The following is a 13,585-nucleotide window of genomic DNA, read 5'->3' on the forward strand; positions in this document are numbered from 1 at the left end:
CTAGTAATCCAGAGACTCAGACTAGTAATCCAGAGACCCAGACTATGTCATTGCAGTGTTTGGCATGTCTGAAACAGGCAATGAACATCTCATGTGGTTAAGTGTTGATATTGGGGGTTTGTGGAGTTTATTTCAATGTGAATCAATGTAGTGGAAAATTGTATAAAGTTTGTGCTGTTTTGGGAATGCTTATACTTTTATAATTCTAACATCCTGTACAAAGGCGTCTTCCACGTAACACTTTGGTCAGCTCAAAGGCCACCTTGAGACTTCAGTCCCTGGACAGCAATAGACACACAAATTAAGAGACAATATCAGCCAATGACGATAAAAAGTGGTTTTATTGCAATGTACACTAGACATCAACACTCCTCAGTGATTATGTGAATAAAGAATAAAGAATAACTTTAAATAAATTTTGCATCTTAAAATCAGAACTCCAGATGGCATGAGAATCTCACCCCATGATGGAAGAACATGGATGTACCTTTCCAATGTTGGTGAACTACTGCAATTAGTAATAGACAGATCCTACTTGTTAATCAATCAACTGATAACCTATATCTGTCTACATGCTGAGGGATTGCACATGCCATTAATGGTGTTGAATGTGACTAGGTGGTAGCACTCTTGCCTGAGTTAGAAGGCCCTGGGTTCAAGCACTTCTCCAGGGATTTCAGCACACAGTCCAGACTGACAGTAAGTACTGAGGGAGTGCTGCATTGTGTGTGTGCCATCTTTCAGTTGCGATGTTAAACTGGGGCCCCATCTATCTGTCAAAGTTTATGTAATAGATTCCACAACATTATTTGGAGAGAAGTGGGAAAGTTTTCTTCCCTTCATTCTTACCTTTTTTGCATCCCCTCTCAATTTCCCTCCACAAGGCTTGTTTGTATGATTTCCAGAACATCTCTCCTTTAAGGATTGACTTGAGTTGGGAGTATTTAAGGAGTTCTTGAGGAAACCCAAGATCTTTTAGAACCACAGAGTAAATAGGCAACTTCTACTATTGCTATGAATGCTGGGCTGATGTCCACTTCAGAGCAATATTGCACTCGGGACATGTTCTTCAGCAAAAGAAAGAGAATTGGTGGAAGCGAGGGAGACACTGGATTTATTTGGGATTGATACTGGGCTATGGGGAGCTTTACTACGTGTGTCTAACCCATGCTGTCCCTGCCCTAGGATGCTCGATGGGACAGTTTGGAGAAATTTACTCTGTATCTAACTTGTGCCGCCCCTGCCCTAGAGCGTTTAAAGGAACAATGTGGAGAGTATTACTCTATATCGAAGCTGTGCTGGACTGATTATAAATGTGACCAAGTTCAGGAACGTTGATGTTTCCATTCTCAACATTTATAGGAAAACCAAATCTATTCGACCCTCTCTAATTGGATATTTCCACAGGACTATGATCCCCAATCTTACAAAAAAAATATTGAAATCTAATTTGCCTAATACAGTGAACAAATATAATGAGTCTTGATGCTCAGAGACTGTGACTTGAATCAAGGTAGAAAATGAACAGGAGCACTCCAGATGTCAGGTACACAATCACCAGCTGAACAGAGAGTCCCATCGCTCTTCACTTCACAATCCATATATATTTAAAGAGTTACATTCTCTCGGCTTTTCGCTGGTTCTGCTGTCTGAGAGTACAGGCAAATATTAGAGGATTTGTGATTGGCATGTCCCTTTCAGCTTTTCCTCCAATCCACCGTTTTACAGTAAAAACACTGACTACAAATGCACTAGCAGTGTTTGACATGGTGTGTGTGTCTGTGCCTGTGTGAATCACAGGTTACCGTAGATTATTTTGGGACAGGTCTCTGGTGCAATACAGTGAGATTCATGTTCCACTAGACCAGCTGGACACTGACAGCCCGGGACACAAGGCTTGAAGCAGTGGGCATCAATCACTCCCAGGGGAACATCTTTGTTAAAACAGGTCTTTGGGCATGGAGGGCCACACTCGTCAAACACATAACCACGATCAGCAGGACAACCAACCGCTGAGGGGAGAGAGCACAGTCTAATTAGCACATTTATTATTTTTGTACCGTTAATATATCAATACTTCTGATCACTCCCAATGTGGGTATATTACAAACTCCGTCTCCTGGTACATCAAACCACTTCCTCACTCTGCTTCGAATAATTTGACGTAGTTCTCTCCCGTCACACACTCCCGTGCCCCGTCGCACACTCCCGTGCCCCGTCACACACACTCCCGTGCCCTGTCACACACACTCCCGTGCCCTGTCACACACACTCCCGTGCCCTGTCACACACACTCCCGTGCCCTGTCACACACACTCCCGTGCCCCGTCTCACACACTCCCGTGCCCTGTCACACACACTCCCGTGCCCCGTCTCACACACTCCCGTGCCCTGTCACACACACTCCCGTGCCCCGTCTCACACACTCCCGTGCCCTGTCACACACACTCCCGTGCCCTGTCACACACACTCCCGTGCCCTGTCACACACACTCCCGTGCCCTGTCACACACACTCCCGTGCCCTGTCACACAGACTCCTGTGCCCTGTCACACACTCCCGTGCCCTGTCACACACACTCCTGTGCCCTGTCACACACTCCCGTGCCCTGTCACACACTCCCGTGCCCTGTCACACTCTCCCGTGCCCTGTCACACTCTCCCGTGCCCTGTCACACACTCCCGTGCCCTGTCACACACTCCCGTGCCCTGTCACACACTCCCGTGCCCTGTCACACACTCCCGTGCCCTGTCACACACTCTCCCGTGCCCTGTCACACACTCCCGTGCCCTGTCACACACTCCCGTGCCCTGTCACACTCTCCCGTGCCCTGTCACACACTCCCGTGCCCTGTCACACTCTCCCGTGCCCTGTCACACTCTCCCGTGCCCTGTCACACACACCCGTGCCCTGTCACACACTCCCGTGCCCTGTCATACACTCCCGTGCCCTGTCACACACACTCCCGTGCCCTGTCACACACACTCCCGTGCCCTGTCACACACACTCCCGTGCCCTGTCACACACACTCCCGTGCCCTGTCACACACACTCCCGTGCCCTGTCACACACACTCCCGTGCCCTGTCACACACTCCCGTGCCCTGTCACACACACTCCCGTGCCCTGTCACACACACTCCCGTGCCCTGTCACACACTCTCCCGTGCCCTGTCACACACTCCCGTGCCCTGTCACACACACTCCCGCGCCCTGTCACACACACTCCCGTGCCCTGTCACACACACTCCCGTGCCCTGTCACACACACTCCCGCGCCCTGTCACACACACTCCCGTGCCCTGTCACACACACTCCCGTGCCCTGTCACACACTCCCGTGCCCTGTCACACTCTCCCGTGCCCTGTCACACACTCCCGTGCCCTGTCACACACACTCCCGTGCCCTGTCACACACACTCCCGTGCCCTGTCACACACACTCCCGTGCCCTGTCACACACTCCCGTGCCCTGTCACACACTCCCGTGCCCTGTCACACTCTCCCGTGCCCTGTCACACACTCCCGTGCCCTGTCACACACTCCCGTGCCCTGTCACACACTCCCGTGCCCTGTCACACACTCCCGTGCCCTGTCACACACTCCTGTGCCCTGTCACACTCTCCCGTGCCCTGTCACACACTCCCGTGCCCTGTCACACACTCCTGTGCCCTGTCACACTCTCCCGTGCCCTGTCACACACACTCCCGTGCCCTGTCACACACTCCCGTGCCCTGTCACACACACTCCCGTGCCCTGTCACACACACTCCCGTGCCCTGTCACACTCTCCCGTGCCCTGTCACACACTCCCGTGCCCTGTCACACACTCTCCCGTGCCCTGTCACACACTCTCCCGTGCCCTGTCACACACTCTCCCGTGCCCTGTCACACTCTCCCGTGCCCTGTCACACTCTCACGTGCCCTGTCACACTCTCCCGTGCCCTGTCACACACTCTCCCGTGCCCTGTCACACTCTCCCGTGCCCTGTCACACTCTCCCGTGCCCTGTCACACTCTCCCGTGCCCTGTCACACTCTCCCGTGCCCTGTCACACTCTCCCGTGCCCTGTCACAGACTCCCGTGCCCTGTCACACACACTCCCGTGCCCTGTCACACACACTCCCGTGCCCTGTCACACACACTCCCGTGCCCTGTCACAGACTCCCGTGCCCTGTCACACACTCCCGTGCCCTGTCACACACTCCCGTGCCCTGTCACACACTCCCGTGCCCTGTCACACTCTCCCGTGCCCTGTCACACACACTCCCGTGCCCTGTTACACACACTCCCGTGCCCTGTCACACACACTCCCGTGCCCTGTCACAGACTCCCGTGCCCTGTCACACACTCCCGTGCCCTGTCACACACTCCCGTGCCCTGTCACACACTCCCGTGCCCTGTCACACACACTCCCGTGCCCTGTCACACTCTCCCGTGCCCTGTCACACACACTCCCGTGCCCTGTCACACACACTCCCGTGCCCTGTCACACACTCCCGTGCCCTGTCACACACTCCCGTGCCCTGTCACACACACTCCCGTGCCCTGTCACACTCTCCCGTGCCCTGTCACACACACTCCCGTGCCCTGTCACACACACTCCCGTGCCCTGTCACACACTCCCGTGTCCTGTCACACACTCCCGTGCCCTGTCACACACACTCCCGTGCCCTGTCACACACAGTCCCGTGCCCTGTCACACACAGTCCCGTGCCCTGTCACACACTCCCGTGCCCTGTCACACACACTCCCGTGCCCTGTCACACACTCCCGTGCCCTGTCACACACACTCCCGTGCCCTGTCACACACTCCCGTGCCCTGTCACACACACTCCCGTGCCCTGTCACACTCTCCCGTGCCCTGTCACACTCTCCCGTGCCCTGTCACACTCTCCCGTGCCCTGTCACACTCTCCCGTGCCCTGTCACACTCTCCCGTGCCCTGTCACACTCTCCCGTGCCCTGTCACACACACTCCCGTGCCCTGTCACACTCTCCCGTGCCCTGTCACACTCTCCCGTGCCCTGTCACACTCTCCCGTGCCCTGTCACACTCTCCCGTGCCCTGTCACACTCTCCCGTGCCCTGTCACACACACTCCCGTGCCCTGTCACACACTCCCGTGCCCTGTCACACACACTCCCGTGCCCTGTCACACTCTCCCGTGCCCTGTCACACACACTCCCGTGCCCTGTCACACACACTCCCGTGCCCTGTCACACACACTCCCGTGTCCTGTCACACACACTCCCGTGCCCTGTCACACACACTCCCGTGCCCCGTCACACACACTCCCGTGCCCTGTCACACTCTCCCGTGCCCTGTCACACTCTCCCGTGCCCTGTCACACACTCCCGTGTCCTGTCACACACACTCCCGTGCCCTGTCACACTCTCCCGTGCCCTGTCACACACTCCCGTGCCCTGTCACACACTCCCGTGCCCTGTCACACTCTCCCGTGCCCTGTCACACACACTCCCGTGCCCTGTCACACACACTCCCGTGCCCTGTCACACACACTCCCGTGTCCTGTCACACACACTCCCGTGCCCTGTCACACACACTCCCGTGCCCCGTCACACACACTCCCGTGCCCTGTCACACTCTCCCGTGCCCTGTCACACACTCCCGTGCCCTGTCACACACTCCCGTGTCCTGTCACACACACTCCCGTGCCCTGTCACACTCTCCCGTGCCCTGTCACACACACTCCCGTGCCCCGTCACACACACTCCCGTGCCCTGTCACACTCTCCCGTGCCCTGTCACACACTCCCGTGCCCTGTCACACACACTCCCGTGCCCTGTCACACACACTCCCGTGCCCTGTCACACTCTCCCGTGCCCTGTCACACACTCCCGTGCCCTGTCACACAGCTATATCATGGGGAGGCAGTGGTATTGTAACTGGACGAAGAATCCAGATACCCAGGGTAACGGTCTCAGGACTCAGACTCAAATCCCACCACGGCAGATGGTGGAATTTGTGTTCAATAAAATTCTGGAATCACAAAGTTCATTGATGACCATGAAACAATTGTCAAAACCCATCTGGTTCACTAATGTCCTTTAGGGAAGGAAATCTACCAGTCTTACCTGGTCTGGCCTACATGTGACTCCAGACTCACAGCGTTGACGCTTAACTACCTTCTGAAATTCAGCTGAATCCAAAGGAATGAAACCCGGACGATCACACTGCATCAAACTCGGCACTGGAAACGGCAATGGCAAACTCAACTTTGTCGACCCTGAAACGTCCTCCTTACTAACATCTGGGGGCTTGTGTGAAAATCGAGAGCCCATTCACACAGGCTAGTGGGTCCCACAAAGTTTCACAGCATCAGGTCAACATGGGCAAGGAAACCTCTTGTTGATCGCCATGTATCGTCCACTCTCAGCTGATGAGTCAGTACTCCTCCAGGTAGAATACCAGTTGGAGGAAGCAGTGAGGATGGCAAGGGCACAGAGTGTACTCTGGGTGGACACAATGTCCAGGAGTGGCCGGGTCCTAAATGACATAGCTGCTCGGCTGGGTTTGCCAGGGTGGTGAAGGAACCAACGAGAGAAAAACACACTTGACCTCATCCTCACCAACTGCTTGCCGGATTTGGTAGGAGTGACCACCATGCAGTCCGTGTGTAGCCGAAGACCCAAGTCACATTGAGGATAGACTCAATGGGCCGAATGGCCTCCTTCTGCACTGTAAATTCTATGATACCCTCCATCGGGTTGTGTGACACTCCCCACTGTAAATGTGATAGACTTTGAACAAATCCAGCAACTCAAGACTGGGCATCCAGGAGGCACCTTGGGCCACCAGCAGCAGCAGAATTGTATTCAACTACAATCTTCAACCTCATGGCGCGGCATATCCCCCCCACTCACCATTAGCACCAAACCAGGGCATTAACTGTGGTTCAATGAAGAGTTCGGGAAGGCATGCCAGGAGCAGCACCATGCATTCCTAAAAATGAATGTCAACCCGGTGATGCTACAAGACAGGACTAATTGTCTGCCAAACTGCTTAAGCAGCAAATAATAGACAAGAGCTGAGCAATTCCACAACCAAAGGATCAGGTCTAAGCTCTGCAGTCCTGCCACATCCAGCTGTTAATGTTGGTGGACAATGAAACAACTCACTGGAGGAGGAGGCTCCACAATTATCCCCATCCTCAATGATGGAGGAGCCCAGCACATACAATGCAAAAGATAAGGCTGAAACATTCTCTACAATCTTCAGCCAGAAATGTGAACCAAATGGTCCATCTCCACCTTCTCTGCTGGTCCCCAGCATCCAAGATGCCAGTCTTCAGTTCCCTCCCTGATATCAGGAAATGGCTGAAGACACTAGATTCTGCAAAGGCTGTGGGTTGTGACAATGTTCCGGCAATAGCGCTGAAGACAAGTGCTCCAGAAAGTGCCGTGCCCCAGCCAAACTGTTCCAGTACAGCTGCAACACTGGCATCTACTCGGCAATGTGAAGAATTGCTCAAGTATCAGGACACATCCAATCTGGCCAATTACCACCCCATCAGTCTACTCCCGGCCATCACGGGAGTGACGGAAGTATCATCAACAGTGCTATCAAGTGGCACTTACTCAACAATAACCTGCTGATTGATGCTCAGTTTGGGTTCCGCCAGGTCACTCAGCTCCTGACCTTGGTTCAAACATGGACAAAAGAATTGAATTCCAGAGGGGGGGGGGGGGGGGGGGGGGGTAACATCGAGGAGCACTAACAAAACTGGAGTCAATGGGAATCAGAAGAAAAGCCCTCCGTTGGCTGGAGTCATGTCTGACACAAAGTAAAGATGGTTGTAGTGGTTGGTGGTCAATCATCTCAGCTCCAGGACATCACTGCAGGAGTTACTAAGAGTAGTGCCCTAGGCAAACCATCTTCAGCTGCTTCATCAATGACCTTCTTTCCATTATTGGTTAGAAATGGGGATGTTCACTGATAACCTCATGACTCCTAAAGTCACTGAAACAGTCCATGTCTGAATGCAGCAAGATCTGGACAATATCCAGGCTTGGGTTGACTAGTGCCATGCAACATTCACACCACACGAGTTGCAATCTCCAAGAAGAGATAATCAAACTATCGCTCCATGATATTCAACAGCATTACTCGTGCTGAATCCTCGACTATCAACATCCTGGGGTTACCATTGACTAGAAACTGAACTGAACTAGCCATTTAACTATTGTGGCTATGAGAGGCTAGGAATCCTGTGGTGAATAACTCACCTCCTGACTCCCCTAAGCCTATCCACCATCTTCAAGGTAAAAATCAGAGGTATGATGGAATACTTTCCACTTGCCAGGATGAGTGCAGCTCCAGAAACACACAAGAAGCTCAACACCATCCAGGACAAAGTAACCTACTTGATGGCTATCCCTTCCACAAACATTCACTCTCTCCACCACCGATCAACAGTGGGAGTAATGTGTACCATCTACAAGATGCACTGCAGGAACTCACCAAATCTCCTTAAGCAGCACCCTCCAAACTTACAAACACTACCATCTAGAAGGACAAGGGCAGCAGATGCCTGGGAACACCATCACCTGGATGTTCCCCTCCAAGTCATACACCATTCTGATTTGGAAATATATCGCTGTTCTTTCACTGTTGCTGGGTCCAAATCCTGGAACTCCCTCCCTAACAGCACTGTGGGTGTACATACACCACATGGATCGCAGTGGTTCAAGAAGGCAGCTCACCATCACCGTCTCAAGGGCAATAAATGGTGGTCTAGTCAGCGATACCCACATCCCTCAAAATGATTAAAAACACAGCTGTATCCTGTCACACAATCCCTTCAAATGGTTCAACATCCCACTCACTAATCCTAACCCCCCACCCCCCAACTCCACTGCCTCCAAAGTTGTGTCTCAGACTTGACTGAGTGTCAGGTTTAACATGGTCAGAAACTGACCTTTCACCCTCTTACCTTGCACCAAATCTAGCCCCTCTCACGGGGGATGACATTTTCCGAAATGAAGCTGCTTGTCTCAGCCAAGTTGCTGATTGGTATTGGCCCAGAGAACAGAAACTACCCCTAATTCAGTATGGAATGTACAAAGTCACTCAGGAAGGACACACGACCCAAGTTCGCCCAGATTGAATTCCTGATCTAACATGAATTTGTTCAATGTTGTGGTGGTTTACACGGTGAGCCAGCTGTAGAGAAATATAGGGACCCCTGGATTCAAAGTAGGCAGATGTGAACATACCACAGAGTGTTGGTGATCGCCAGTGCAGGATAAGTGCAGCCTCTCGACACTGAGATGCATAAGCTTCCAGAGCATCGCACAAGCACTCATCGATGTTTGAACCGCAGGCACACAGGTCATACACACAGGAACCGAAGAACATCTCGGGTGGCACCAGTGCGTGACAGCGCTCAAAGACCTTAGACTTCAGGATCTTGCACTTGGCGTTGGCCTCTTTGCGAGCTCGGTAACCTGCCCGCTTACAGGGGTCGATATCCTCTCCGTCCGCACAGTGCGGCCTGCTCTCGTTCTCATTGCGCACCTGCGGAGGGTTACACACACGATTAAGTAAACTGTCAATCATTGGCACACGCAGTTCACCGGAATCATAACCAGGTTAGCCCTGGGCTGTGATACAGGAATGGGTACAAAATGTAGAATTTAAAAGAAGGCGGGTGTGGATGGCAGAGACGGTGTGGAGAGAAGATAGATGAGAGATTCAGAATGGCCAGGGGAGGCATTCGATATTGCTGCACAGCAACACACAATGATCAAGAAAACAAACGGGACGCTGGGCTTCATTACAAGGTTTGAACGATCAAACTGTCAGTTAGTAAGTATTGTGTAATAGTAAAGTAAAAGGTAAAGTCGACACAGTCCCAGATGACCATAGGCTGCTTTCCCTTTTGAGGGGTAGAGCTGACTGGCGGTGATTTAACCTGACGGTCATCACACTTCCGGCGAGGGGCAAGGTTGAGAAGGCGGGGTCTTCATGAATAACCTCATCCGGTACGGGGATTGAACCCGTGTGGTAGGTGTACGTTTGGTGGCTGTGGTCTCACTCACACACGGAGCTCCAATCAGACTCGCCCTCCGGACTCACCTTCCAGCTGTTCCCAAACGTTGCCTCGGATGTGACAATCTGTCCGCTGCGGATCCGCATGTCATCCTGAGGGTAGTTGTTGAAATTCCCACACAGGCCACATGCCTGTCCTTTGTAAGTTCCAGGCAGACTCACTTCTAAGTGAGATTTCCCATTCCACAGGACCTGCAGGAAACGACAGATATTTCAGAGACTTGGAGGCTTCAAGAGGCTCCACAACCCAGGGGAATGATGTTGTCACACAGGTGCGCAAGGTTCAGAGAGGGGAAGAGGTTACTGCTTTGTCTGCATAGTGTCAGCCGTGGCTGAATGGGTAACACCCTCACCCCCAGTTCGTAGGTTATGGGTCAAAGGCCCACTCCAAGGACCTGGTGGGTCAGACCTGTCTTGCGCTGTGGTTGGGCAGTACTGAGGGAGTGCAGCAGCATTGGAGGGGCAGTACTGAGGGAGTGCAGCAGCATTGGAGGGGCAGTACTGAGGGAGTGCAGCAGCATTGGAGTGGCAGTACTGAGGGAGTGCAGCAGCATTGGAGTGGCAGTACTGAGGGAGTGCAGCAGCATTGGAGGGGCAGTACTGAGGGAGTGCAGCAGCATTGGAGGGGCAGTACTGAGGGAGTGCAGCAGCATTGGAGTGGCAGTACTGAGGGAGTGCAGCAGCATTGGAGGGGCAGTACTGAGGGAGTGCAGCAGCATTGGAGTGGCAGTACTGAGGGAGTGCAGCAGCATTGGAGTGGCAGTACTGAGGGAGTGCAGCAGCATTGGAGGGGCAGTACTGAGGGAGTGCAGCAGCATTGGAGGGGCAGTACTGAGGGAGTGCAGCAGCATTGGAGGGGCAGTACTGAGGGAGTGCAGCAGCATTGGAGGGGCAGTACTGAGGGAGTGCAGCAGCATTGGAGGGGCAGTACTGAGGGAGTGCAGCAGCATTGGAGGGGCAGTACTGAGGGAGTGCAGCAGCATTGGAGGGGCAGTACTGAGGGAGTGCAGCAGCATTGGAGGGGCAGTACTGAGGGAGTGCAGCAGCATTGGAGTGGCAGTACTGAGGGAGTGCAGCAGCATTGGAGTGGCAGTACTGAGGGAGTGCAGCAGCATTGGAGTGGCAGTACTGAGGGAGTGCAGCAGCATTGGAGTGGCAGTACTGAGGGAGTGCAGCAGCATTGGAGGGGCAGTACTGAGGGAGTGCAGCAGCATTGGAGGGGCAGTACTGAGGGAGTGCAGCAGCATTGGAGGGGCAGTACTGAGGGAGTGCAGCAGCATTGGAGTGGCAGTACTGAGGGAGTGCAGCAGCATTGGAGTGGCAGTACTGAGGGAGTGCAGCAGCATTGGAGTGGCAGTACTGAGGGAGTGCAGCAGCATTGGAGTGGCAGTACTGAGGGAGTGCAGCAGCATTGGAGGGGCAGTACTGAGGGAGTGCAGCAGCATTGGAGGGGCAGTACTGAGGGAGTGCAGCAGCATTGGAGGGGCAGTACTGAGGGAGTGCAGCAGCATTGGAGTGGCAGTACTGAGGGAGTGCAGCAGCATTGGAGGGGCAGTACTGAGGGAGTGCAGCAGCATTGGAGGGGCAGTACTGCAGGACCCCCACACTGCCAGAGGGCAACACTGAGGAGGGTCAGTATGACTGCATGCGCCAACTGTGATTAAGAGCAGCTGATACAATTTGGGTAATGGCGAGGGTAGTTTCCACCTGTGTGGAAAGAAAAAGCAATGTGTATTTGTGTTATACTTGGGGTTTAGTGAATAAATCAATGTTGAAGAGAGACTGGCTCCAGCTTCTTTCTTTACCAGATGCCTGCTCAACAATATAACATGGTAGCAAAAGATGCAGGGCCATTAGAGCCGCAGAGTGGGGGATCTTTAACGGATCAGTCTGGGTCGATTCAGCATAGGGCCCCAAAGCCGCAAATTCCATCTTTCTCTCTGATCTCCCTAATTTTCTTTAGTCACGTTTGTGTGCGCTCCAGTCAGTTCCTGCCCTGGATGACACAGAAATCTTTGCCCACCCCAAACAATGCCACCAAACCCCCCACAGCCCAGTGAGAACAGGTTTGGCTAAACTGCCCCTCTGGGATGGGTGCATCTCTAGCACTTACTTTCACACCAATGTTAGTGTTGAGCAAGATGCTGTTGGTTCTCCTCTCAATGTAGACATATGGCTCCTTGAGAAAAGGCAGAGACACAGTGTGATCGTCCACCTGCAAGGAAAAAGACTTCATGTCATAAATCCAGTGAGTAGAGGACAAGGAATGAGGAGAGTTCAGTTGTTCAACACTTGTTCTTACAGGCAGAGGGCTCCTGTGTCGCATCAGCATCCCAGTAAACATCTTACACCCATACATACATTCAATATAAAATGAGCTAGCCTCATGACACATGGTTCAGGGTGTAACTGCCTGACCCTAGGGTCACACAGACCAGAGGGCCTGGATTAAAACCAGCTCCATGTAGTAACACCCCACTCTCAATACCAGAATCAGTTATAGCCCTCCCTCACACATGCCAACCTCAGCATAACGTTGTTAACCTTTCAGTTACTAAGCTCTGTGACGAACTCTGTTCAGTTACCATGACAACCCAGTCTTGCAGAAGTTGGACAATCAAGTCCCCGATCAGCACCGTCACCTCCTTGGTCCAGGACACTCCCCTTCGACCTCGATCATCATTGGTCACGCGGATGCTGTGAGGAAAGATAAAATGTTCAGAGAGAGCGAAAGAGAGACCAAGCAAGCGACAGACTGAACGAGAGACAGAAAGGCCGAACGAGAGACAGAAAGGCCGAACGAGAGACAGAAAGACCGAACGAGAGATAGAAAGAGCGAATGAGAGATACAAAGACCAAACAAGAGAGACTGAATGAAAGAGAGAGGCTGAACGAGAGAGATCAAGTGCGAGAGCAAGAGACTGACAGAGAGAAAAAGATTGAATGAGGAAACAGGTCTAGAAAGAGAGAGAGAGAGAGAGAGAGACTGAACAAGGGGAGGGAGGGAGGAAGCAAATGATTGGAGCAATGGAACATTTGTGTGAAGGGGTTCAGAAAGCAAGCGAGAGGGGAAGAAAGTGAGTGTCAGAATCAGACAAAGAGAGAAAAGATAAAGAGGGTGACAGAGAAAAAGACAAGGGCCAACTCCCTGTTATGGAGGCTGCTGGGTGTGCCACACACCAGGATCCACCGCCGTTCTCGGAGATATGGTGCTTTATGGTAAGTGTGTCAGACACTGACCTGAAGTCCCCTCCCTCACAGTCCTCTGCCAAAATGTAGCTGCAGGCCCCCTGGAAATGGATCATCTTTCCATCAAAGGTGAGGAAGTGAGGGTCTCCGAATACCATACAGGTGGCAGGGCGTGGGATGCAGTGAGGGCAGCACATTCCTGGGATCAGCACAGGGCTCTCATCCTAAACAGATAGAGAATGAGACATGAACTGAACCCACACACGCTCCACATACCCCGGTTATTCATCACCCATCCAGTGAATCCCAACCAGAGACCATCCATTCCCAGGA

At 52.8% G+C, this 13,585-nt stretch overlaps 1 protein-coding gene across 1 annotated transcript in view; it reads right to left on the minus strand.

Moving 5' to 3' along the window:
* Positions 1-322: 322 nt before the first annotated feature.
* LOC119973796 (kielin cysteine rich BMP regulator) overlaps positions 323-13,585 on the minus strand; it is a 187,366-nt gene continuing 174,103 nt past the window's right edge. The window contains exons 44-49 of the mRNA XM_038812222.1: positions 13,304-13,476; positions 12,649-12,760; positions 12,177-12,278; positions 10,091-10,255; positions 9,229-9,529; positions 323-2,012 (exon numbers count right to left, since the gene is read on the minus strand). Coding sequence (XP_038668150.1) covers positions 1,795-2,012; positions 9,229-9,529; positions 10,091-10,255; positions 12,177-12,278; positions 12,649-12,760; positions 13,304-13,476 — 1,071 coding nt within the window. The 3' untranslated portion in view covers positions 323-1,794. The remainder of the gene's footprint in view (positions 2,013-9,228; positions 9,530-10,090; positions 10,256-12,176; positions 12,279-12,648; positions 12,761-13,303; positions 13,477-13,585) is intronic.

The sequence above is a fragment of the Scyliorhinus canicula genome, chromosome 11 (assembly GCF_902713615.1).
Source record: "Scyliorhinus canicula chromosome 11, sScyCan1.1, whole genome shotgun sequence".
Taxonomy (NCBI): domain Eukaryota; kingdom Metazoa; phylum Chordata; class Chondrichthyes; order Carcharhiniformes; family Scyliorhinidae; genus Scyliorhinus; species Scyliorhinus canicula.